The sequence below is a fragment of the Hyperoodon ampullatus genome, assembly GCF_949752795.1.
Source record: "Hyperoodon ampullatus genome assembly, chromosome: 4".
NCBI lineage: Eukaryota > Metazoa > Chordata > Mammalia > Artiodactyla > Ziphiidae > Hyperoodon > Hyperoodon ampullatus.
The window spans coordinates 2470337-2497869 of record NC_136917.1 but is presented as its reverse complement, the minus strand read 5'-3'; the positions used below and the strand labels follow the sequence as shown (position 1 = coordinate 2497869).

Here is a 27533-nt window from a genome sequence, read left to right as displayed (position 1 = left end):
CTTTCTTTTGAAGTATAATATACGCCATAAGAATGCACAAATCAGGGGCCTCCCTGGTGGCGCAGTGGTTGAGAGTCCGCCTGCCGATGCAGGGGACACGGGTTCGTGCCCCGGTCCGGGAGGATCCCATATGCCGCGGAGCGGCTGGGCCCGTGAGCCATGGCCGCTGAGCCTGCGCATCCGGAGCCTGTGCTCCGCAACGGGAGAGGCCACAACAGTGAGAGGCCCGCGTACCACAAAAAAAAAAAGAATGCACAAATCATAAGGACACAACTAGTGAATATCACAAAGTGATCACACCTGTGTAGCCACCTCCCTGATCAAGAAATAAAACTGTCCCCACACTGCAGAAGCCTCTTCTTTCTTCCAACAGCGACTCCCTCCCTCCTGACCACTCCCCTGACTGTTAACACCACAGATTAGTTTTGCTCGCTTCCGAACTTGAAATAAATGGAATCATAAGTATATATTCTCTGACTGGCTTATTTCACTCAACATTCACTGCAAGAGATCCATCACGGTGTGGTGTGCAGCCTCGCTATATGTGAAAATCTTCAACGATGATTGTAGACCTTCGATTTTTTCTTTTAGATCTGTCAGTTTTATATAGTTTGAATTTTTAAGTAAAGTTTCTTAACTTTTAAAGATTGAAAACTTATTCAAATTTGTTTTGTGAAAGCTGGAGGAAGCAAAAAACTCTGCAACCCAGCCTCAGATCCTGTCTGGTCTGAGGCTGCCAGCCCCAGACTCTGCGCATTTCACTACCTTTGATCCTCCATGTCTCTCCTGGAGATGCAGTTTCCTGGGGGAAAGGTCAGAGCTCCTGGTGGTTTGCAAGAGCTAGGAGGTCGCTAGCACTTACCCTTCCCCCTCGACACAGGCCCCCTTGCCAAGACACCCTTCCCAGCCCGGGCCAAGTTTGCCAGGGGGCCCTCGCAGGGCCAGGGTCTCACCTTGCATGCCTGAAGGCCCGAAGTCCTGCCGTGTGAGGAATATGGCGTGATCGTGGTACTCATCGTGGCCGGAGTCTGGCTTCTGCTGGAGGTAGGCCCAGCGGCAAACGTTCTCCAGACTCTGAGAGGGGTTCCCAATCTCAATGAGGCTCAGGGACTGCAGGGGCAGGAGAGACAAACAGAGGGGTTGGCGTCTGGTGGTCCATGGGAGCTGCGCAGACCCCATCTACCAGGGACCTAGGCCAGGCGGCGCTAAGCCCAGTCCCTTCTCAAGACCCCCTCCCACTTGGCTCCATTCTCCTGAGTGGATGGAAAGGCTCCCCGGCCTTTCCACATACTTGCATGAGTTTCCACTCAAAGTCACTGCACAATTTCAGGTGAGACGTGGGAGCCAAGCTCTGAGGCCGCCTAAAGCCTCAAAGAGTCCATTCAGCCCACCCCACCTCCAGGGCCCCTGCATCCTATTCAGCCCCTGCTCTGTGCACGCCCTGGCCAGGAGGCATCTGCAGTGAACCTCGGTCACCCTGGAGAGTTTACATCCTGGCAGGCTCCAGGACAGGGGAGACAGGACTCCCAGTGTGGCTACAAGCCCAGAGGAGGGGAAACGGACCCTGTGCTTTCCCCCTGCTAGAAGCTATTGGCAGAAAACAACACAAGGGAGGGAAAAACCCTGCAGCAGACACAGCAAAGGAGCCACATAAGGAACAGGAGCACAGAGATAATTCCCTCAGGAGCCACGGACAGGAAGCCACTGGGAGCAACCACATTCCATTTTGTGTCATGACACATACCTACTAGCCAAGGCTGGCTGCTGGACTGGCAGCACTGCAGCCTGATCTGCACCATGGCATTGGCATTCACTCTCTCATTCAGTCTTCACAACCACCCGAAGAGGCAAGAAACTGAGGCTCAGAGAGGTCAAGTAACTTGCCCCAGGTCACAGAGCTAGGAAGCCTGAAACCAAAGTTTATATACAATCCACTGTCCTAAACTTCCTCCACAAATAAAACATACACCATATCATCTCAAAATCAAGTCTCCTATAAGCTGCACTCATCCCTTTTCTCTCCACAATCCTCACAGCAGACACTCCAGTTTCTGCTCTCACCACATACTCCCACCATCAAAGTGGTTCCCTCTAGGCAGAGAGTACTGGGCATGTTCTTTTCCACTTTAAGGATACATCTGTCCATAAAGTAGAACTATGCATTCTTTGGTAGACACGTAAGCGGTGTTTTGTATCTTCTTTTGCATAAATAAATCCATCAAGCATAGCCACATATTTCTCTTTTTGTGTATAAGTAGCAGAGAGTAAGATATAGGGTATTGTTAGTAAGCCAGAATGTTGCAGAAGAAGGAAGAAGGATTCAAGGCCAGGAAGGACTAGTCATTGCCAGGCATCTCATGAGTTACACAAGTCAATGGCTTACAAGATGGCAGACCAGTTCCCAAGTCCTAAGCACAGAGCCAATTGCTCCTGAGAGATGAGATTATTTGTTTTAATAAGATATAGTTGAGGGGCTTCCCTGGTGGCACAGTGGTTAAGAATCCGCCTGCCAATGCAGGGGACACAGGTTGGAGCCCTGGTCTGGGAAGATTCCACATGCCGCAGAGCAACTGTGCACCACAACTACTGAGCCTGCGCTCTAGAGCCCGAGAGCCACAACTACTGAAGCCCACACGCCTACAGCCCATGCTCGGCAACAAGAGAAGCCACCGCAATGAGAAGACTGTGTGCCTCAACGAAGAGTAGCCCCCGCTCACTGCAACTAGAGAAAGCCCGTGCACAGCAACAAAGACCCAACGCAGCCAAAAATAAATAAAATAAAATAAATAAATTTTTTTAAAAAAGAAAAGAAAAAAAAAGATGTAGTTGAGTCCTAATGAAGTCAGTCATAGACTGGAGTGAGAGGTCTGGTGGCCAGGACCTGTTGGACATTGGCACAGAGGTGGACAGCCCAGAGGATGTTGGAAAAGGGGAAGGGAGGTACATTCCTGCCCCGCTTGTGATTCAGAGAAGCATGTGACGAGCTCTGGCCAATTAGCTGTGAGTAAAAGTGACGTGTGTCTCTTCCCGGTCCAAGCACATAATTGCCCACATGAGCGCCTCCAGAGATCTCTCCTTGTTGTCATGTGAACCAGCATGTTGAGGCGGTAGCTGCTCTGTCACCTAAGCCTTGAGTGACAATGAGACCAGAGTCCTCTGCCAATTCACAATGAACATACAAGTGTGAGCGGGAAATCAATCTTTGTTGTTGTAAACTGTGGGGACATGGAGCTTGTTTGTTCCTGCAGCACAACACGGCCCACCCCGCTTGACACAGAAAGGGCAAAGGAAGGGGACATGGCATCTATATCTCATCCAAGCAGGTCAGCTCAAGACCCTGCCAGGTGATCACTGCCTCCAGAAAACCTTGAGAGGCCACAGCTCTGGAGGAGGAAGTGAGTGAAAGACTCTCCTTTCTAGGGAAGGACCTTTGGGTGGAATGAGAAGGAAGGGACCCTCATGGGTGGATCTGATTTGGTGTTTGAGTATGGACCCCACTGGGCTTCAGATTGCCAGCCCAAGTCCTGATCAGAGGGTGATCACAAAGGCCACTGATGACCACTTGATCAAGGATGGCCACAGAGCCCCCACTGGAGTGGGACTCCCCCGGCTCCACAAAGCCCAAAACACAGTTCAGAGCCTTGTTAGTCCATCTCCAACAAAAGGGCTTTGTTTCCCTCAGGGCCATGTCTCTCAGCCCAAACATCAGGGGATTGTTCACCTGGTAGATTGCAGCTACTTTTGCCTGGGCTCTTCTGACCACAGCAGCCCAGTCCCCCTTTGGTAAAATATCCTCTCTGTTAATCTGGGTCTGACCCCAGGCTCAGGGGTGGGAGGGCTCAGGCCCAGCCAACCCCACCCTGCACCTTCCCAGCAAAGGATGGTTGAGGCCAAGGGGTTGGAAAGGTGTAAGACTGCGAGCCTGGAGCTGCCACCAGGGGAGGAGACCCCAGGGGAGGAAGAAGCCAGCATAGATAGAGTGGGGCCTAGGGTGGAGAGAGGTCAATTCCTGGTATCTTCACACAACCACCTGGCTCCCCAAGGCCTGAGACAGCCTACCCCAGGCCTGTTTGTTATCTATTGCCACAAAATGAGTTACTTCCAAACTTTATGGTCTGAAAAACCTCAAACACTTATCTCATGGTTTCTGGGTTAGGAATCCAAAGGCAATCTAGTGGGGTCTTCTGGCTCAAGGTCTCCCATGAGAGTGCTGGCAGCTGAGACTGGGGCTGCAATCTCATCCGAAGGCTCCCCTGGGGAAGACCCGCTCCCACATTCACTCACGTGGTTACTGGCAGGATCCAGTTCCTCACGGGCACATGGACCTCATCACTGAGCAGTCACACAGGGCAGCTTGCTTCCCCCAGCACGAGTGACCCAAGAGATAGCATGACAGTGCACATCCAAGACAGGAGTCTCAGTCCATTTAGATGCAAATCTCAGTCCTGCCCATACCCACAGGGAGGGGACCACACCGGGGAGTGAATACCAAGATGTGGGCTCATCAGGGGCCATTCTAGAAGCTGTCTGCAGCAGATATGTGTCTCATATATTGTGTGTCAGGAAATTCCTCCCATGAAAGTCAATTTGAGTTGTGTTATTATCACTTGCAGCTGAAAGAGCATGAGCAGGGGACTTCCTCCTTGGAGAATCGTGGGAAGCTCAGTCAAGGGCACTAGCTGGCAAAGAAAAGCCAGTGTCTGTTCTCCAGGGTCCAGCTGGTATGTCCAACACCAGTGGGAGAGAAGCTCTGGTCACATCTTTGACACGAGTCAAGAGCCCAGGCAGAAAGACACACTGTGTCAGGGCCAGAGAGCAGCAATAAGGCCATGGAGTTGGGCACAGAGCCAAAGGCTGAAACAGGGTGAGAACAAACAAGCTGGGGGCTCAGAGAGGCCTGACTGCTCAGGGGGTGGGCTCGTGGGAAGTGCTGGGTGGGTGTTGCAAACCCAAATGCCCACAGGCCAAGGCCGGTGACGTAAGTCAGTGAGGCAGGTTGGTTCTAAGAAAAATGAGTCTGTCTTTTATTTGCCAGTTCAGAAGGGGTAAGGTTACAGAAGAGTATTTCCCTGTTATGGTAAAGAAGTTGGGGGGATAAGGAGTGGCAAGGACTGTGGCCAACCAAGGAGCCCACGCCCAGCTGAAGGGGCAAAAACACTCAGCGCCAGCCCCATCGGCATGGCATGCAAGGACACAGCCCAGGGCTGCCAGATCTGACCACTCAGGCCAATGTTCACATTTTACAAAGAAGCGAACCTCCTGGAAAACACTGACTCAAGTCACAATAACTTCTGTGGACACAAGAAAACACATCTCTCAGGTCACCAGGTTGAGAACCCTGGAAAAAAAGCCCTGAGCAGGTTGGACCCGACACTGGCACACTGGCGAGCGCCTCTTGCCTTCCAGACACCAGGCTCCTGGGTTCAGCCCAGGCTCCCAGCCCCTCTCAGCAGCCACCGTGATCTCACTGCTGCGGCAGGATAATTTATTGAAATATTGATTTGCGCTTTGTTCTTGCCTTGCCTTCCTTCCTCCACCCCAAGAAACAGCCTGCCACTTCCGTTCCCCAGCCCCATGGGGGTTTGCGTTGCAGGGTCCAGAGCAGAAGTTGTCTGGGGCCCCTTCCTGGTTTTTGGGTTCTGAGGAGACTCCCCAAGAGGAGGGGCAGAGAGAAGGGCTTGGAGGGGCTACACCAGGACAAGGTGGCCCTGGGGAGGCAGGTCACAGAAAACAATGGCCACGCGCTGGGCCCTGGGAACCTGCAGCCTAGACAGGACCCTGAGACATGGAGGAGGAGGGTGATGTCAGCGTGCCGGCATCCAAGGTGCAGAGCTGCTGTACTTCCTACTTCTCTGCTCATGTCCCAACTTTCTCAAGGATCTAACTCATCTCAGATGGCCACCAAGGAGCTAAGGGCTGGGATCCTCATAGGGTCTGGAGAGTTCCGGAGGGTGCAGTGTGCCTCGTGCTCTGTGGCAGGTGCCAGACGCATGTGCATTTTGGAGAGAGCTCTCTGAGTCAGTGAGGAGGGAGGAGGAGGGGAGGGGTAGTTGCTGAGATGGATGGGGGTGTTGTCTGGTGTAACGTCAGCAGTCAGGGCCACGGGGTGGCAGGAGAGGAGCAAGAGACGTGTCTCCTGGTAGGAGAGGGAGGATGGTTTCTGGCAGTGGGGCTTGCAGAGGAGGCACGGGGAGAGGACCACACACTCGCAGGGAAAGGTGGGGTCTGCAGCCCACCGGGACACAGGCCAGGGATCATCCTTTTGGGCCCAGCTTGTTTCCTCGGTAAAAGTTCAGCAGTTTTCCTTTGGGGAGCTCTCCTGTTTCTCGGGGTGCAGCTCCTGGGGGAACAGTCCAGAGCCAGCCCGGGACTCAAGTTAGGTCAGTAGAACTGAGGTTCAAAGGAACAAAAAAGCGGCGGAAGCAGGCTTGCCTAGTGGCCGCCTCCAAACCACCACCCACAAGCTTCTAGGCAGAAGCCAGCACCCCAGGCTCAGCCTTTCCTCTACCTACTTCTCCTACTTCCTGAGAGCTGCCAGCCTTCCCCTAGGTTCTGCCTGCCTTGAAGGGCTCCTCACAGACAGAGATGTCCAGGCAGAGGGCCCAGGAGGGAGGTCTGGGCACCCACAAGGGTCCCTTGGGCTCTAGTGGGATCTCCCCATGCTCCTCTGCCACCCGGCCCACATCCACAGCCCTCAGACCCCTCCATCCCGTGCCTTTGCTATGTATCACGCAGCACGTGAGCTGTAGTCCTCAGTATCACACAGCACGTGAGCTGTAGTCCTCATCTGAGCGAGGACAGGAGACGTGTCTATTTCTCCTTCCGAGGTGATGGAGAGAGGCTGAGAGAGTTGCCCTTGCAGTTAAGATTCTCACACCCAGCTCACTGGAGTCATCCACATCCTCCTGGCCCCAGAGTCGTCTATCTGCTCCTTTCTGCATTGGCTTCTCTGCTTGTTCCCACTTGTGCTGGGCTTTGGACTGCACAGAGGGCCATGGTGTTCCAGGGGGCAGCACCCCAGGCCCAGCAAGGGGGTGGCCCCAGAACCAGCCGGGATCTCACAGACCAGTCTCCTTCCTCCCGAGGGAGCCAAGGGTGCCAGCTGTCCATAGTGCATGGAGCTGTTTTTACACTACACAAGGCATTTACGCACTCTGGGGCTGGGTGGTAGCGGTGGGCTCTGCGTTCACACGTATCATCTAATTTAAAATGTATAATTGCCTTAAGATATAGATGCTGTTATTGGCCTATTCTCCGGATGAGAAACCGTGTCTCAGACAACTGAAGTAACTCACCCCAAGTCCTACCGCTAGAAAGAGGTGGAGGTGGGCCTGGAAGCCACGCCACCTCTGAAGGTGTTCTGTCTGCAGGGCCATCTCCCCTAGGCAGGCGGGACAAGAAAGGAAGGGCGAGAGCCTAGGTGGCCACCAGGTGGCGCTGCTGCCGCAGGAACAGCAACGCGGGGCCTCAGCCGTTGGGACGCCTGGATCCCAGGGCTCTGCTCTGAGACTCCAGGGCACCGGTTCAAGGGGGACCACGGAAGCCCCTGACAGCCTCTGTGGTCCCAGATTAAACAAATCAGTTAAGACCTGAGCAGAAAGTTCTGCTCTAATCAATGCTCTCTGACATTTCCATTGTTTGCTCCAGAGTGAGCTGAATTACAATATTTATGCTCTTACCTCCCTCAGTCAAGGAGACAGGAGAAAAGTGGGACCAGTAGCCTGGAGGCTCTGCAGGCTTGGGGGCATATCAGGGAGCCCCTCAGACCACAAACTCTGCCCACCAGGGCACCTGCAAGTGACAGGTGGGGCTCACCTGGGCAGCTCAGGGCCCTGGGGTTGGAGGCTTGCTCATCTGTCATCTGCCCTGTGTTCTTGGACAAGTTACCTCATTGTCCTGGGCTTCCCATCTGCAAAGTGGGCACAACTGCAGCACCGAGCTGGGAGCTCAGGCGCTTCTATCCATGGCGATCAGCACCCACAATGTTCTTTGTCTCTGCCCCTTGGCTCATGTCCCATGGATCCAGCTGAAGCCCACCAAAGCCTTCTCAACTGCCATGACCCCAGAGGGTCTCCTGCCCAATCCGCCCTCCCAAAGATGCACAAAACAGGACAGCGTGCACAGAGTGGAGTCCAGATCTGCTGGGTTCAAGAAAGCAGAGCTCAATTCTCAACCTTGGCACTGCTGGCCCTTGGGGCCAGGTAGTTCTCTGCGGTGGGGACTGTCCTGTGCACTGAAGGATGCTGAGCAGCATCCCAGCCTCTACCTGCTACATGCCATGAGCATCCCCAGGGTGGGGGGCAGCAAAATGCCCTCTGTGGGGAACCACTGGCATGGGAGACCCCTAAGGGGAGCATAGCCAAAGAGCCCGGAGCTCATGTTCCCCAGCCTGTGGAATAACAGCCCAGCCCAGCCTCCCCTGAGCAAAGCTGCTCACCGCTGTGTGACCTCCGTAGGCCACTCACCTGTCCTGGCAGGTGGAGGTGACTGCCCCAGAGAGCTGCTGTGAGGGTGAAGTGTGTGAGCTCACATAAGGGGCTGCAGACAGGGTCTGAGCCAAAGAGGGCACTGCAGGCTGTGACTTGCATGAATAACCTTGTTCCTGTTGTCATTGCTAGTGTGCACTCCCCTTACAGGGGACACTAAGGCTCAGTGAGAGTAAATAGCTCACTGAAGGTCCCACAAGGATCAACAGGGCCAGAATTAAGGCTCAGTGAGAGTAAATAGCCCACTGAAGGTCCCACAAGGATCAACAGGGCCAGAATTAACACCAATCCCCCGGCTGGGTGCAGCACAGGCTCCCCTGAGGCTGGGGGTCTTCTCCGAGCAGCTCCAGCGTGTAAGGCGGTGCCTGGGGCGCAAACCTTATGACAGGCATCTGCAACCCCAACACCAGAGAGGGCTGGAAGGCATGATCCTTATTTCTCTGCTCAGGACTCCCATATCATCAAGGAACATTCCAGATGTCCTCCCAGAGGCTGGGAAGCTATTCCCAGAGAAAGCCAGCTCAGGATTCTTCACATGAACCTTCCCAGCTCAAGCCTATGGGGCACATCTGGCCCTAATGCTTCCTGTTCTTCTCTGGACCATGAAGAGTCTGGCTCAGGAGGTGGGCCACAATGACTGGGGGTGTGTGTGTGGGGGGGCTGGACACCATGCCTGGCCCCCATCTGATTGAGGGTTGGGACCCAGACTCTGGGGAAACCAGGGGCTGTCCCTGGGGTGTTCTGAATCCCCTACGCTGCCCCTCACACAGTCAGGGAAGCGGAGGTCCAGAGCAGGTAGGCAATGGCCCAGGACATGCAGTAAGCAGATGGTGCCACTGGGCCCTTGAACACTGAGCCCTGCCCCAGCATTCTCTTCTCTTGCCTTCCACTAAGAGACTCACAGTCAGAATTTCTCAGACTCTTCCCCTCCAACGCTGAAAAATTTCTAAGAGCATTCCATATTTTGTCTTGACCTGGTCTTTCACAACAAAATACCTTATGTTCTTTGATTGTCCCCAAGTCTCTGATTTCCATTTGCTTTGATTTTCATCATCTTAGGAAATATTTAAAATGAGAACAGTTCAGTAGCTTTGGTGCCTTCTCAAAAAAAAAAAAAAAATCAATTGAAAAGCCAGTTGCTATGCAACCCTCAAGTGTTGCTGCTGTTCTGCTCCCTGGCTGATGGCATATTGTATAAAATAAGATAATCTCTTTTCTTCTGCTGTGTTTTTTTTTTTTTTTAAGAAATGGAGAAAAACGTTGTTTTAGGCAAAACTTGAGATAACTCAGAGGCTTCTCATAAGCTGGAAGACAAACAACATGTCACTTGCACAAGTGCTACTGATTTTATCCCCACTGGAGCCTTGGCGAGGCCTGGGGACAGGCACAGGGGGAACGGAGGGTACGGAAGCTGCTCTATTTCCATCACAGCTTGGAATAAATAACAGCATCTGAATACCGGGCCACTTTCTGCCCTAAGTCTGGGTCTCGGCCTCACAGCCCCTAGAGCGCTCCCGGCCGGGCCTTGGGGGACACGGCTCAGGCCCCTCTCTTGGCAGGGCTCCTGGCTCCAGTCACCTCGGCCTTGCTATGCTTAAAGTCTTCCAGGGACAGGGCCTCACTCACTGACAGGAAATGCGTGGCTCCTTGAGGAGCAGCTCATCAGAATCCATCCTCTCCGTGAGCCAAACCCTACTGCCCAGCCCCCATCTAGAAGCCCCTCCTGGCTTTTCCTTGAACAAGCAGAGCTCATTCCATTTACGTGAATCCCAGCCAGGCAGTCTCCTGCTGGGTCACCCCATCCAGGGCACCCCATGGTGCTCACCACTCCGAAACAATCTTGTTTACTGGTGAGTTCATGGGGAGCTGGTGCTCCAGTGCTGGGAGCAGGCAGGCAGGCCCCAGGATCCACCTGCTCAGGAGGCGTGCTTCCCGCTTCCCTGAGGTCCCTCAGACACCTAAAAACAGGGCCTCATCCCCAGCACTGTGCCAAGTGGAGTCTGTGACCAGTGGACACAAACTTGTCGCCCACAACGAGATAAGCACAAGCACAGAAATGGGAAACTTTTACAGCAGTTTGATGGAGTGACTTTATGTCTGTGGAATTTAATAATAAAAAGTCGGGGCCGGTATTTTTGTATAATCTTGGTTTTTGTCACCTTTCCCTTTTCTAGAAAATTCCTTTTAGATGTACTTACAGAAATATTGGTCCGTGATGCGACCTTTGGCTCTGAGGCATTCTGTGTGTCTGGCTTGGCGCCCTTGGCCCTGACAGCTACTCTCCACGGACTGTCACGTTCAGACTTACGGTCTGATTGCTCCAGGTCGGTGGAACGACCCCTCCTTTCCCACGGGGGTTGCTCCTGAGCCCACAGCCAAACACGCCACACTGTCCCTGGGCTCCTATGCTCTGTGCAAGGCACAGAATGCTCCGTTCCAGAGACGATGGGACAGCGGGTGGGGCCCCAGTCCCTCTGCGTCCGGATATCTGTCTAGTGCCAGCCCTCCTGGATGTGGCTGGCCAGCCATGTCCTCCTAACGCTACTCTCCCCCTACCTGTGCTTCTGCAGTGTGTTCTCCCCAGAGAAAGTGAGATTCACACCCTGGACTCCACTCCCCACTCACAATCGCCACTTGCTGGAGGAGGACCAAGTCTGGCCCTCTAACTTTCTGGAATCCCCCAGGACACAGAGGCCCTGATGGGCGCCAGCCTCCCCCATGGCTTCCCGAGAAGAGGTGGGGTGGGGAGGTGGGAGAACGTGGGCAGAGTGTGCGGTGGGCTTTGCTACAGGAGACTGGTCAGCCCCGCTGCCGTCAGGGGCTGGGGGCCAGCAGAGGGGTGGCAGCATGTTGTCCTTCCCGGCCAGGCTTCGGGGGCTGGGGATGGATGTGGGGTTCTAACTCCACATCCTGGTACCTCTTGTATCTTGACACTTCTGAGGTCATCAGCAGAAGTCTAAGGCTGGTCTGCCGAGCTCTGCTGGGGTGCGGTGGGTGCAGCCTGGACTCGGTTCTGAAAGCACACATCCAGCTCCACATTCTCCCTTCCTGTCGCCTCACCATCATGGATTCCCAAACTCCTTCCCAGCGGGAAGTCATGGAGGCGAGGAGAGCGTTGGTCCCCCTGTGCCCTCTCACTTCTCACTGTATTGGTCCTGGTCTCGTTGAAGCTGCTCCACTTGCCCAAGTGGGCTGTGGCCACCCGTCTTGTTGGCCATGGGCTCCAGGCAGCCCCATGGCCTGCCCTCCTCCCCATACTGTCCCCAGGAAGAGTAGGCTGTAGCCTCACAATGGGGTTCATGCGCGCTCACCTTACCCTCACTCTGCCTATGGGGGACTCAGAGGGTACCAACATGGCTCATGCAAAGTAGAACCCCTCCCTACGAGGTGGAACATAAAGGACCAGGCTGGTCATGGCCATGAGGGAGGTGCCTGCAACCCCCGGGTAATACAGCCTCACCTGTAGGTAAGGCCACGTACTTGTGGCAGCCTGCATCCTCCCTCTGGCTAAGATGGCTCGCCCAAAGCTTCCACAGACACTCAGGTGACAGAGTTCCCAGGCAGAAGAACACGGATCCCTCTCCAAGTGCCTCCAAGGCCCCACAGAGAAGAGGTGCCAAAAGCAAAAGCATGAAGTCCTTTCTACGTCCGCCTTGAAATCAGAAATAAAATGCTGGACGTGACAGAGCCCTGTGGCATGCCACTGGAGACCCTTCCCCAGGGGCTAGCATTCAGTTAAACAGAATTACTTGGACTCTACCATTTTTAAATGATTTTTTAAAAATATAAACAAATTTTCCATAATTAAAAATGCACTATTTCGATTATAAAAGAAACATCCTTATCATGATAAATTAAGAAAATTCAGTAAAGTACAAAGAAGAAAACAAAAATCCATCACCTACTACCCAGAGATAAGTACTATTCACGTTTGATGTATCCCTTCAGTCCCTTCTGTGTATATATTTGTAAACAAAATTGAGATCCTACTACTGTAAGCTTATATCCTTTTTTCCAAAAAGCAAACAGACTTGACTTAATGCTGTAACCATTTCCCCAAGCCCTTAAACATGCTTTGAAAACGGGATTTATTGGCAGTCTAATAATCTACCACATAGACATATTGTAATTTATTTAACTAGACCCCTATTGGCAGACAATTTAGATTGCTTCCAGTTGTTTACACTTAGAAATAAGGCCATGGCTTTTGTCTTGTTCCTAAAACTTCATCCACAGCTCTGTTAACTGCTTTGGAATAGAATCATAGAAATGAATGACTGGGGGCAAACATGAAGAATATTTTTAAGGGAAATGACAAACTGTCACATTTCCTTCCAGAAATGTGTACACATTTATACTCGTACCAGAGGAGTGTACTGCTGCATTCACCCAAGCCAGCAGTAAATCTCTCGTCTTAATCTTAACACAGCTAGCTGATGCTTTTAAAATGGTAAACTGTTTTATTTCTTTGATTAATAGTAAAGTTCAGTGTTTTCTCTTTTTTTGCCATTTGTATTTTTTCTTCAGTTAATTGCTTATGTCCATTGCCAATTCTATTTTTCCTAGGGCTCTTCATATATTAGGATATCTTTTCCATATTGCAAATGCTTTCCCTGATTGTGGTTTGCCCTTTGTTTGTGTTTTTTTGATGATTTTATATTTTAAGTATTCAAATATATCTATCCTCCTCTTTACAATCCCTTCTACTGTATTTATGCTTAGGAAGTCCTTGACAATGAATATTTTCTTCTTGATTTGTATGGTTTAACTAGTTGAATTTTATTGGCCTATGTTTATCATCTGATATATTTAATTTGCTATATATGAAATTTATATTTATCATAGATTTATTTATAACACTTTATAACCATTCCATTTATATTTATTGCATGTTATTTATATGAGAGGTATTTTCAGAGCTATATATTTTATTCAGTTGATCTGTTAATGCTTATGCAAATATAGTATATTTTAATTATTTTTGCTTTACAAGATGTTTGAAGTAAATCCTTTTTACTTGCTTGGCTTTCAAGGTTTTCCCAGCCATTCTTCACTGTTTATGCTTCTAGATGAATCTTAGAATCATTTCATCAAGTTTCCAATTATTAATCTGGGAAAAGTCAACATCACTACTATACCCAGTGTTCCCATAAGGAACAGCATATGTCTCTTCACTTATTTTTATTTTTTTCCTATCATTAACAATGTGCAATTTTCTTCCTATATGTAGGTCTTATAGCTGTCTTGTTGGGACTATTCCAGGTATTTTATATTTTTGGTTACTATCGTTAAGGGAACTTTTCTTTCCCTATTATCTTTACTACCAGGGCATTGTGGGTTCACACAGAAATTATTGGGTTTTGTGTAATTATCTTATATTTGGCCATGTCACTAAACTCCTTGGTTTTCTGATGGATTCTTTTAGGTTTTCCAGGCACATAATTATTAGCAAACAATTATAATTTTATCTGTTCTCCTCTGATACTGGTTTCATGTCATACGACATTGTCCAGAATTCCAAAACCTCAGTAACAAAGTTATGTGTCTCTTTCTTGTTGCCAATTTTACTGTAACTGTTTCATAAGAGCAGCACGTCCCAAAGCAAATTCTGTAGAATGTTGATTCCATGAGGAAAAGTGTTCTGTTGAGAAATAGTTTGGAGAAACCATGCATACTGATCCATCTCCTAGAGATTCACCCTGCACATTTTCATAGTAAAGTCTCTGAGAAATTTTGCTGTCAGGAATACCTGTTTTACTTTGTTTTATAAGCATTTCCCAGACTCATTTGACTATGGAACCCCTCTGTTCTCCTGTGAAAACATCTATGAGCATCCTGAGAATTAGCTATGCAGAACACTTTTAAGGACAATGTGCTTCTTTTTCTACCTTTAAATAAAATTTGGGTTGTCATGTTACCATCTGTTACTAGTTTCACAGATCTTTTAAAAACCATGAGATACCCTCTCAGTTCCTATGGAGCTGATCACACTCCTTACCCTGCTGGTGCCTTCAGCAGAGCCCCCTGGGGCTCTTTCTCAGGTGCCCCCGACTCGGTGTGCTTCTCCGTGCACCCCCATCCATGCCTTTGCAAAGGACGCTCATCTCTTCTCTCCAGGCTCCAGTTCCCCATGCCAGCATCTCCCTGGCTATCTCCACTGGGGTGGCGCAAAGCACCTCAAACTCAGCACGTCTCCCCTGAGCTCACCGCCTTTCTCCCCCACATGCCACTTCCCCCCGGCTCCATGCTCTCCATCTCAGGGGTCGGCATTATCATCTACCAGGTTGCCCAAGGCACGGACTCAGTGTCCCTCCACATTCACCCGCGTACCACCCACCTGCTCCTGGTTTGGCCTCCTAAAGTTCTCTTTCATCTTCTCTCCTTTCTTCACCCTGTGGCCACGGTCCCAGGACAGCTCACTAAGGTCCCCCCTTTGATGCCACCCACCCTCTCCTAAGCCACCGCTCCCTGTGCTGGTTCTTCCCCCTTTCACTCCCTCCCCATGGCTGAAAAGTCACTGCCTCCAGTCGCTTGCCCTAACCTCTAAATAAGATTGCCTGCCCTCCTTGCCCCGACCAAGCCCCTGAGCCCTCAGTTGTAACTGTTTCCTTGACTGCACCTCTGCTCTAGAGCAGCCCCTGAGGTCAGGGACCACATCAGTGACACGGCACAGCGCTTGGCACAAAAAAAACCCTCAAAAAGTATTTGTTAGGGACTTCCCTAATGGTCCAGTGGCTAGGACTCTGCACTCCCAATGCAGGAGGCCCGGGTTTGATCCCTGGTTGGGGAACTAGATCCCACATGCCTCAACTAAAGATGCCGCATGCCACAACTAAAGATCCCGCATGCCCCAACTAAAGATCCCGCATGCCCAACTAAAGATCCCACATGCCGCGCATGACCCTGCGCTAAGACCCAGCACAACCAAATAAATAAATAAATATTTTTAAAAAAAGTATTTGTTAGATGACAAGCTTTGTCATTAGGCAAATGGATGTGATGAATTATATGAACAGACTTTCTAATATTAAACAATCATCACATTCCTAGAATAAACCCTATTTTATCATGGTGAGAGTTTCTCTTTATGCATTATTGAATTAAATGCTTAAAGCCTCAGGAATTTTTACACCTATTTTTAGAAGTGAAACAGGTCTGTACTTTGTCTTAGATATGCTACCTTTGGCAGCTTTGTGTGTAGGAATCATGTTGGCTATAAAGATAAATTGGGTGGATTTCAGAACATATATACATATATTCTGAAACAGTTTATGTGGTATTGCATTATCTTTGCTTAATAATTCCTTGCAAATGAATAAGAACAGACTGGCAAAAATAGATTATCTGACTCTCTATTTAGAGGTAATTTTAAGATGACTTTGAAAACAGAGAAGAATTTGAGTTCCCACCATGGTTATGAGGCTTATTGTGGTATTTTCTACATTTTTTGGAGTCAGCTTTGAAATATTCCCATTTCCCCAGGAAATCCTTGTTCCCCAGGATTTCCAGGTCCCTGACGGAGATTCTCAAAATCTCACCTTCAGGTTTTCTACCTGGTTTCTACCAGGTTTCTACTTGCCTGTGACACTTAAGGAAAGAAGAACAAGAAGAAACAGCTTTGGGGGGGCAATTTAGCACAGAGCCTGCCAGGAAGTAGTTAAAATAAACAAGGCTTTGTTCCATTGAGTAATCAACACTGGGAGAAGGAACCAGACAGTTTTTAGGCGAAATAAGAGCCAAAGCTTTGCCAGTGTTGGTAAGCAATTAACCGTGCACAATTCTCCAATTTTTCTTTTTAGGGCCCAGACCACTTGGTGGCTCTCCTCTCCTTCCTACCCGACAACGTGAAGTTTCCCATGGCCCCTCTCCAGACGTAGAAAGGGGGGAGGGGGCTGGATATAATCATGCCCATCCCTCACACCACACACCTGAAAATTCTCAGACCCTGGAGGATGTTAAGGGGGTCTCAGGCCAGGAATGGAGGGACTGGTAGGACCCGGCCTCAGGAGGGGAAGGGATGGCGAACATGTTGATGGCTGCTCCAGTGGGGATGGGCAAAGTCCCATGGGACATTCCAAGGACGGAGGCTGGAATTGTATCACTGGGCCTGGGCCACCCCAGCCTTCCCTGGTTGTGTACTGTGTCTGCGTGCCCAGAGTGCACCGCTGTGCCACAAACCTGCCTGCTTACCTGCAGAAGAAGGTGTGCACATTCATCCTCCATTGACCACCACTGGGTGTCAGAGTCGAGGGATGGGGAGAAGGCCCAGGTGGAGATCTCCCAACAGCTGCCTAGGGCAGCAACCTCCTCCAAAGCTTTCCCTTCAGCTGGGATAAGCATCCCGCTGTGGGTTGCATTATACGCACTCTTTCTTTTAGTTTATGCTTCCTCTCTTTTCTTCTAGACTGAATATGCCAGAGATTTGCTTTTTCCAAGGCTCTCCTCTCGACTGATCCTATTGTTTCTTTCTATTTTCTAATGTATTAATTTCTGCTTTTTTCTGAACTATTTCCTTATTTTTACTTTCTTTAGGTTTTTGGTTTGGGGTGGTTGTTAACATCTGTTCTAACTTACCGAGCTGAATACAGGGTTAACTTGTTTTCATTCGCTCTGTGTGATCTTGGAAAGCACCTGCCTATGAATATAGCTTTGGCCACAACCCACAGGAGTGTACTGTATCTGTAGTATTCTTGTTTTCATTAGTTTTCCCAAGAGTTTGCAACTGAGGGTCTAATATTATTCTTCCTAGGAGATTTTTTTTTCAAAGAGACTGGATTTATTCTTTTTATATATCCCTTCCCTCCACCTAGTTTTAGAGCACCGAGTCAGAGAATAGCTCACACTATTTTTGCTGTATAAAATTCACTAAGGGCTTCCCTGGTGGCGCAGTGGTTGAGAGTCCACCTGCTGATGCAGGGGACACGGGTTCATGACCCGGTCCGGGAAGATCCCACATGCCGCGGAGCGGCTGGGCCCGTGAGCCATGGCCGCTGAGCCTGCGCGTCCGGAGCCTGTGCTCTGCAACGGGAGAGGCCACGACAGTGAGAGGCCCGCGTACCGCAAAATCAATCAATCAATAAAAAAAAATTTAAAATAAAAATAAAATTTTCTTTATGACCTAAAGTACTTCTGTAATTTTTAAGTGTTCTATGATTCCTCTAAAAGAAGACACATTATTCCATAGGGCTAGGGGAAAAAATGATATAACTACTAATTTAACTTTATCCATTATATTATTTGAAACTCCTATGCCTTTTTTTTAACTTAATATTTTATTTCCTCCAATATATCCAAAACATTATTTCATTAATATCAAATTATTAAGAAAGTATTTTACATCTCTCCTTTTTTTGTTTTTTTTTGGTACTAAGTCTTTGAAACCAGGCATATGCTTTATACTTATAGAACATCTCAGTTTGGACTAAGTACATTTCAAGTGCTCAGTAGCCACATGTGTCTAGTGCCTGCTGGACTGGACAGTGCAGCTCTAGATAGAAGATACCAATGCAGGGATATTGTCTCTTAAAAATCATGAAAATTTGGGCCTCCCTGGTGGCGCAGTGGTTGAGAGTCCGCCTGCCGATGCAGGGGATACGGGTTCGTGCCCCGGTCTGGGAGGATCCCATATGCCGCGGAGCGGCTGGGCCCGTGAGCCATGGCTGCTGAGCCTGCGCATCCGGAGCCTGTGCTCCGCAACGGGAGAGGCCACAACAGTGAGAGGCCCGCGTACCACAAAAAAAAAAAAAAAAAAAAAAAAAATCATGAAAATTTGTTATTGGCTATAAATGACTGAATAACTTATTAAAGAAGGCTTGAACTGAGAAGGCTTTTTTTTTTTTTTTTTTAAGTAACAAGGATACTGGAGGTAGGGGAAACTCCTATGCCTTTTAAAATGTGATCTGTTAAAGTCTTGAAAAGGGTATGAAAGACTCCTGCAGTAAGGTTTTTGCAAATTTCTCCCTTGATCTGACAGTCCGCTTTGGTATATTTTATGTTCTCCATGGGGCATGAAGGACCACGACTGCTATCCTCACTGTGGTCGCTTCCATCACTTGAGAGTGTCACACTTCCCAGGGTAGGAAGAGTGGGCTCAAGGTCCACTGTTCCTGGAATTTGACCAGCCATAAAGTCCTTCATTGTCATTTCTGTACTGCAGGCCTTGTACATTGTGTGCAGTTCGATTTTATTTTGTGAGACTGAGATTCTCTCCCTTTGTGTAGAGGAGTTAACCCTTTGCATAATTTACGATGCCTGATGTGCCTCATCTTATTATGACTTGACTGTCTTCATACTGCGTGGGGTCAGACCAAGGACTCCAGAATTTGGCTGCCAGGGTGAGAAGCTGGACTCCTAAGGAGCCAAATACCACTGGCTACTCATGCCACTGAACTGCCTTAAACCTCAGTGTCCTTATCTGTGAAGTGGGATCCTCATAGCTCCACCTCCCCATCTGTCCTTGGACGAAGTGAGATAATTTCGTGTAAACTGTTCCCAAGCTGCCTGGCACAGGCACTTGTTCAGTCTACACTGGACGGCACCATGGGGCTCCTTCCTTCCTCACCAGCTCTCCTTTCAGGCACCCCCTTATTTTTCCATCTCAGGTCTTTGTGCCTGGGGGCTTTCTAATCCTGGTGTACAGACCCGTGCATGCTGCTAGGAAAGACGGTTCCACGTTTGACAGCAAAGGGAAGTAAGAAGGGCAAGACTGCTCAGTTAGAACAGCAGCTACGTGGCATGAGAAGAGGAGGACACGGGTTGTTTCTGACGCTTTGACATCCAGGGCCTTGCTGACCTGGGAGGAACTGCTCCTCCCAGGGTCAGCCAATTCCTAGAGACAGTAAACACCTCATTCTGGATCATATGCTCTTCAAATGCAAACCAACCAATTCAGAGTCCACACCCCCAGCCACCTCCTTCATTGGGCTCTCACACTCCAGCCCACTATCCCCTGTGCAAATCACTAGGGCCAGGTACCAGACAACTAGGGGCAGCCCCAATGCTCCAGAGCCCGCTGAAAATTATTCACACTGGCCAATCCTAAGCCTGCTTACTCCATCTCACCTGGTCCTTCCTGAGGAAACCACAATAAAGGTGCTCCCCCACAGTTTCCCTCTCCTTCCCCGTGCGGCTCTGCATGGCCAGAAACTGTGGGTAAAAAAACCATGGCAGGCGGGCTTCCCTGGTGGCGCAGTGGTTGAGAGTCCACCTACCAATGCAGGGGACATGGGTTCGTGCCCCGGTCAGGGGAGATCCCACATGCCGCGGAGCGGCGGGGCCCGTGAGCCATGGCCGCTGAGCCTGCGCATCCGGAGCCTGTGCTCCGCAACAGGAGAAGCCACAACAGTGAGAGGCCCGTGTACAAAAAAAAAAACAAAAAAACAAAAACATGGCAGTCACCTCCTGATCTGTTGGTCTCACCAAACTTGAATAATAACAAAACCTAAATTTTAGCCTCCAGGCAAGACAGCGGGGCGGGGTGGGGGGGTGGGGGTCACGAGGCTGGTGTGACTTTAGGGCAGCCACACCTTTTTCGGCAAGATCTCAACACTTTGGATGTTACCAAGTTGATGCCACTTTCACATGAAATTATCAGCAGACAGTGCACAACAAATATAGGTACAGTTGGTCATGTAGCTCATGGGAAATCTAGGGTTTTAAGAGCTATTTCCGGAGTTCACACTATCAGGTTCAAAAATGAACTAGAAAGAAATATTACAATCAAACTTGGCTATGCTAATGCTAAGATATATAAACCTGAAGACCCAAGTTGTCCTCGGCCAGAATGTTATAGATCCTGTGGAAGTAGTACACCTGATGAGTTTCCTACAGACATTCCAGGGACCAAAGGGGACTTCAAATTGGTCAGACGTGTTTCCTTTGTTGACTGCCCTGGCCACGATATTTTGATGGCTACTAGGCTGAACGGTGCCGCAGTGATGGATGCAGCTCTTCTGTTGATAGCTGGTAATGAGTCTTGTCCTCAGCCTCAGACTACTGAACACCTGGCTGCTATTGAAATCATGAAACCGAAGCGTATTTTGATTCTACAGAATAAAATTGATTTGGTAAAAGAAAGCCAGGCTAAAGAACAGTATGAACAGATCCTTGCATTTGTACAAGGTACAGTAGCAGAAGGAGCCCCTGTTATTCCAATTTCTACTCAGCTAAAATACAATATTGAAGTTGTCTGCGAGTACCTAGTAAAGACAATTCCAGTACCCCCAAGAGACTTTACTTCAGAACCTCGACTTATTGTTATTAGATCCTTTGATGTCAGCAAACCTGGCTGTGAGGTTGATGACCTTAAGGGGGGTGTAGCTGGTGGAAGTATTCTAAAAGGAGCCTTAAAGGTGGGCCAGGAGATAGAAGTCAGACCTGGTATTGTTTCCAAAGATAGTGAAGGAAAACTCATGTGTAAACCCATCTTTTCCAAAAGTGTATAGCTTTTCGCAGAGCATAATGATCTTCAATATGCTGCTCCAGGGGGTCTTATTGGAGTTGGAAGAAAAATTGACCCCACTTTGTGCCGGGCTGACAGAATGGCACAGTTGGAGCTTTACCTGAAATCCTCACAGAATTGGAAATTTCCTATTTCCTGCTTAGACGGCTTCTAGGTGTACGCACTGAAGGAGACAAGAAAGCAGCAAAAGTGCAAAAGCTGTCTAAGAATGAAGTGCTTATGGTGAACACAGGATCCCTGTCGACAGGAGGAAGAGTTAGTGCAGTCAAGGCTGATTTGGGCAAAATCATTTTGACTAATCCTGTGAGCACAGAAGTAGGAGAAAAAATTGCCCTTAGCCAAAGAGTTGAGAAACACTGGCGTTTAAATGGTTGGGGTCAAATAAGAAGAGGAGTGACAATCAGGCCAACAGTAGATGATGACTGAAGAATTAAATAATAGATTTGGATGGAGCTGGAATTTCTCTTAACCACCTAGGGGTATATTTTCAAAGCAATAGTGAGAAATTAATTGCATAGCTCATTACCTTAGGAGTAGCTGTAAGGTTATTCTCATTTTTTGGTGATGAAAATTTAACCTCTAGTACTAAAATAGGGTCTACAATAAATGTAAAAATTGGCATAATGTTGGATTGAATCTACTTTTTACCAGAAATTAATCATTCCCACAAAATGTCTAATTTATACATCAGCACAGGTTTGAAAGGAAACTGCTACAACCAGCCTTTGCTGTAGCGCACACGCCACTGAACCTGTTTGAAATAAAATTTTTCTTCTTAAAAAAAAACACCTAAATTTTAAAAGGGGTGAGGCTGAAAGGAGAGTAGGCGTGGCTCACAAGCTCCTTGTTTCTTGTAGGAACCACAGGGCAGCCAGGGAGAGGCAGCGTGGTTTTGGCCAACACAAAGTCTTTTATAGGAGGCCTGCACCTCACTGGAGGGCCCCATTCATCCCACAGAGGCGGGGGCTCTGTTGTGTCTGGAAGGCACCAGCCTGCAGTGCCCACTCACCTTCCCGTAGCTCAGGAGGATTATCCGCACCAGGACGACATTGATGTGGGCCCCCAAGGACTCATCATGATAAATTTCATTGACCTGAAAGACAATCAGGGGTGTGTCAGCAGAAACCACAGGCCCAAGGACTAGCTCTGGCTTTGCAAATGGCATCACCACCCAGCTAGGCCTCAGGCCAGAACCCTGGGACCCAGCCCCACTCCTTCCTCTTTGCCACACTTTATACCCAGGCATCACCATCAAGTCTGAATCCATCCCTTCCTTTCCCTCTAACCCCTGCCAGGATATTGCCACTCCCTCCTCAGCAGCCCCTCCCACCAACTCAGGGATTCTCCACCTGGAGCCTACACTGGGATGGGGACACCGACCACTGTAAATGCAACATGGCCTTTCCTTCAAGGGTGAACACAGGCCACAAACCCCAGTGGCAGGGGCAATGCCGGGGCTGTCACTGGCAGAAATTACTCCTCAGTTGCTGCTGGTGGTTGTAAAATGTTGTCTACACTCGTCACAACTTGGAAAGGGGGGTCATTTTAGACACACCACCAGATCTAATTTTTAATGTGTTCATTAAGAACAGATATTGCTATATCACAAAGGTGCTTTCTGTGCTCTGTTTTGATAACTGCGGCTCATACTATTGGCTTCATTTGTATTTCTTCACTCTTTTATTATCATGTATTTAATTTTTTACATTTACAAACATTATTGGTGCAGGTGCCCAGGGGCCTCACCAGATGTCAAAGGGGTCCACTGCACAAGAAAGGTGAGGAACCCTCCCTTCCCTACAGCACAGCCAGCATGACTTTCTGGAAACACTGGTCAGGTTAACCCTGGGCTCAGGGCCGACAAAGCCTTCCTTCCCACACTCACACGCTCTCAGGATCTTACCTGGAACGGCCGCCTCATTGCCATCCACTTCATTCGTTCGCTTCCTGACAAAACCCTACTCTTCTGGAGGCCCAGCCTCGTGGCTGCTTCCTCCTGGAAGGGCCCCCAGGTCTGATCTGCTTCCCAGCGAGCACCAGGGTCCATTGCTTCCTGAGCTCTCTGTGTCCCCAACGGGACTGTGAGTTGCATGGCCACCAGTATTTTCCCTGCATGTCTCCAGCACCCAGGATGCAGTAGCACACAGCAGATACTCAGGACACACTCGTCAAAAGAACTGATCCACTCATACCATCACTCAGTGGAGAGGCACGAACTGGCCATGCAACCCCTCCCTGTACGCAGACCGAGCCCAGAGGCTGCTGACGTACCCTTTGTGAGGGCAGACCCCGCCAAGCATGCCTTCCAGAGCCCACTCTGTCATCTCAGGCCAGTGCCATACTCCCCCTGAATCCCAGCTTTTAGAATCTCTATCTGAGCAACGGTAATTGCTACCTATAAACAGTAGGAAAACCCTTTGGGAAATCTGAGAGTTAGCAAGGAAAATCAGTTCGTGATGGATGGGACAGGCAGGCACATGGGGCACGCTAGACAAGGAGCCTGGTGGCTACTGTCACCGTTGCTGTGTGTTGAGACGGCTGTGTGTTGAAGGCAGAGCTAATGTGCACGGCGGGGTCCAGGGAGGCCACCAGCCAGCCCTAAGTGCGGCCCCTGCCGGAAGCCTCCTGCCCACAAATCTACCTTCCAATTATAATTTGTTTCTCTGCCCCGACCTGGCTTTCCTGCAGGGAAGGGACGACTGATAGCCCTACGGGATGGTCACTGTGACTCGGTGCATGAGTCTGGAGAGGGTGGACGCTGGCACTGAGAGCCACCTGCCAGACAAGGTGACACCTGCAGCTGGCAAGGTGGAGCCCTGGGAGGCTCTGCCAACTCACCCCTGCCGGGCCTTCGCTTCTGTACAACAAGAATGACAGCCCCCATGTCACAAAGCTTTGTGAGGACTAGACTTCCGCACATGCATGATGGAATGATGTTGGTGAAAACAGGAAAACTGTATTAGTCACTGCTGCTAAGTCATATCGCCCCGCAGCCTCCCATGAGGTCACGGTGACCGGGTGCACACCCCCTAAACACGGAGGTCCTGGCCTACTTTTGAGGGTCAAACTAGACTTTTTGGTCCACAGTGAGGGAGTGTCAGGCTGCTGAGCGAGGGCCCAGCTGGGGAAGCTCTGTCTTCTGAGCTGCCCATCAGCCACCAGCTCCTGTCAACTGGGCTGGGCACCCTGACTCTGGCCTCAGAGACCAACTGGGCCTCCGGGACTACTGAGGAGCTAGAAAAGGCACGTCTGGAGCACGCCCAGCAGATAGCCAGCCAGGAGGCCAGCCCTGCCCTCCCAGGTAGCCTTCCACTGTGGTGCACCTTTCACTGTTTTCTCCTAGGAAGCCTCTGCCCGTCCACACAGGGACACAGCTGCACACAGTTTGCTCCTCTTAGGGAGGAAAGGCTTCGAGCTGGGTGTGCCCCAGCCTCGCCCTACAGCACAGGCACCTCTTGGCAGCTGCTGGACCTTCTGGGTGGTCCCCAACCTGGATTCCCACTCACAAGCCCTCCCGGTGGCCTCACCTGGGGCCCGGCCCCCCGCAGCCCCCTCCCAAGCAGGTGGGACCCCCACGGTGACCAGGTGGCCTGGGACATCTTCTTGCTCATTACGGTGGTGTGGCAGAATCCCCCCACCTGCAAAGGGGTTCCCCTCTGGTGTCTGCCTCCCAAACCACACGTTGCGACTCATCAGGAACAGAAAGGGCAGAATGCAGGGCTTGTGGGCCATGGAGGAGGCTGGCTCTGCTGAGGACTGGGTCTTGCCCTGCCCCGCCCCGTCAGGGCCACGCCAACTTTTCAGGGGGCTGTGAAATTGCCAGAGCCCCCTGAGGCCAGCTGCATCCCACTCTCCACAGGATGCTGCCGGTGAGGCCAGAAGCCAGCAGGGCCCGCTGTGGTGTAGAGACCCCCGGGAATAAGTAAGATGCCCAGTAAAACACTTGCCTCCATAATAGGGACACAGCTACAACATTTCCGCCAAGCAGAGAGCTAACAGACATGGCACAAAGAGCCACAAAGACAGAAGGCAGCTTCCAAACATCTCCCTCCCAACTCCCCGCCCCTCCCCTGACTCCCATTCCATCTCCTCCACAGGCAGACAAGGAAGCAGCACCTTCCCACCTCGTGTCCCCCGACCCCCACCCCACGCATCATTCTTCACGATGGTCGCCACTCAGAAAAGGTCTGACCTCCTGCTTCCTCTGCCTGAAACCCTCAATGGCTCCCTGGTGCCTTCAGGAACAGGCCTCAGCCCTCAGCCTGGCGCTTGGGGCCCTCTCTAAGCTGGCCCTGGCTGGCTTCTCTGAGCTCCACTTCAGCTACTTTCCTCCAGGAGCCCTCACTCCTGACAGCTCTGCCTTCTTGGAAGCCAGCTGCCCTCTCCTGCTGCTTGTGCGATGGCTCCTACCTGGAGTTCCCTCTCCAGCCTCTGAATTCTTGAACTACAAGAGCATTTGAAAAAACAAAGAGCAATCGCTGTATTTCAAAGGAGGAGGGCAGTTACCACCGTGGTACCCTCCCCCTACCGCCACCACAGGGCCTTCCCACTGCAACTGGGATAAAATCAGAGCCCCGCTCCCTCTTCTCAGGTTGCCCTCACCTTGCTCACCATGGTCCAGTCACTAACCTGTGAGCTCCTTACGCAGGGAGCCCATCCCTACCTCAGGGCCTTTGCACTTGCAGTGCCCTCTGGTTTCTCATCCTCCTCCCCCAGCACGACTGTCCCCTGTTCAAAGTGAGCCCTTAAAGTAGTTGTTCCCAGACTGGACTATGCACTTGATGTGGAGGCACCCCTCCTCCTCAGTCACCGCTGTGTCCCTAGCAGTGTCAAGCACACAGTAGGTGCTCAGTAAAGAGTTCTGAATGGGTGGATGAGTGAATAACATTGGTAAACGTGCAACAAGAGGAAATGGGCAAAATGTGTGACAGCAGCAGGGTGCACGATGCCCTGTAATGATCAAAGACCCAGCTAAGTGCCCAAGTGCCTCCCCACCCCCACCCGCCCTCCTGAGGCCTGTGTGCTCACCTCTGCCCAGACCGCAGGAGGAGGCGAAGCAGGGACAATGTCCTTGAGCCCTGTCTGAGAAATCGATCCTGGAATCTTTAAACCTTGGGGAAAAGGTTCAAAGCCGCAGCCCTTCTCTGTGCAGAGAGAGGCCAAGAGCTCTCTTGTTTGGGGAAATACATCGTCATGCGCCTTTTGCTTATGCAAAGATGCAGCCCGGTTTCTGTTCTGGAATAGACAATAAGGAGGGACACAGGCTCTGCAGGATGATGTGAACGTTTGCTTTCTCTGAGGCGGAGCTCTGCCCTGGGCGGCCAGTGAGCCCTGGCAGGTGCCCTGAGGCTGCTGGGCAGAGGTGACTTTCTCCCCTGCCAGGGTGGAGGGACCGGTCAGGACAGAGGGGGCTGGTCCAGGTCTTGGGGCTCCTACTGAGGCAGGCAGGGGCAGAAAGGCTGTTTGGGTTCCCAACCCTTACATCCAACTTTCAGGAAAGTTACCACCTCTTCGCTTGAGCCAAGCTTTGGCAACTAAGAAGGAGCCCGAGCACCCTGGGGGGAGAAGCCAGGCCTGGAGGAGTCTGTCGTGAGGCCTCAGGAGGTAGGCACATGGCCCGTTTTGCTTTGTGGCTTCTCCAGGAACCCTTGACATAACTGGGAAGAAGGCTGGTCTCTCTGAGCCCCCCAGGAGAAGGCTTGGACTGCCACGGTGGAGGTGGAGGTGAAGAAAGTGCTGTAGAACCTAGGGCAGAAAGTCTGCGGGCTTCCAGCGAGTATTTTCATTTGTGTGCATCTCATGACACATAAATGGGACTGCAAAAGCCCAGTCTCATTGTGAGAGTAAACATACCCTTTGCAGATCTTCTTTACCACTCGTTTCTCAGCAAATGCTTCGTAGGCAAAGCAAGAACAAACACGACTCTGGCCTCTGCTCAAAATATCAAACTGCCATGAACTGCAAATGGGCAGGACAGGAGTTACTAAGGTCGTACTGTGCACAAAAATGGGAGGCAGGTGGACCCCCTTTTTCAGCCCCCAGGACCCCCACTGTGACTCCTCTCACGAAGGTGAAACTGTTCAGTCCCCAATCCTGCATGAGGTCACACTCTCCTGGGCCTGGGGACATCTCTGCAGGTCCCCAGGGTGGGGATGGGCTCCTCCACCCCCAGGCAAGTAGGTTGATGCCCAGAATCTAGGTGGAGGCTCAACAAATGTTTACTGTGCAAATGAAGGAACAAAGCTGCCTTAAACAACTGCCCATGTTGGTGCTGATTACTTCCAAGAAGCTGCCCATACCTCGTCACTTCATCAGGTTGCATGGGTTCCAGGGTGGGCTCGGCCACGTGTTCCAGGGTGGGCTCGGCCACCATCTTACCCTGTGACTTGGGTTTGGTACTTTGCCTGTTTGAGCCTCAGTTTCCTCATCTGTGAAATGGAGGCAATGCTAGTTCTAGCCCCTCAGGCTGTATCGAGGACCGACCTCAACACTATATTTAAAGCATCCAGCAAAATCCCAGGCACACAGCACAGACTCAGTAGAGCTGTCATCAAATGACAGAAGGTCAAATACCCTGAGTCCTTTCT

The 27533-nt window shown here is 50.5% G+C and overlaps 1 protein-coding gene and 1 pseudogene across 2 annotated transcripts in view; one reads left to right on the top strand and one right to left on the bottom strand.

Annotated features, from left to right (window-relative positions):
• ADAMTS2 (ADAM metallopeptidase with thrombospondin type 1 motif 2) overlaps positions 1-27533 on the bottom strand; it is a gene marked incomplete at its 5' end in the record, with an annotated part of 229139 nt that overhangs the window by 47749 nt on the left and 153857 nt on the right. The window contains 2 exons of the mRNA XM_079704077.1: positions 954-1110; positions 21956-22039. Of these exons, the coding sequence (XP_079560203.1) occupies positions 954-1110; positions 21956-22039 (241 nt within the window). The remainder of the gene's footprint in view (positions 1-953; positions 1111-21955; positions 22040-27533) is intronic.
• On the top strand, positions 20507-21372 carry LOC307052185 (eukaryotic translation initiation factor 2 subunit 3-like; annotated as a pseudogene). The gene has a single exon. The product of its transcript is annotated as a eukaryotic translation initiation factor 2 subunit 3-like (transcript).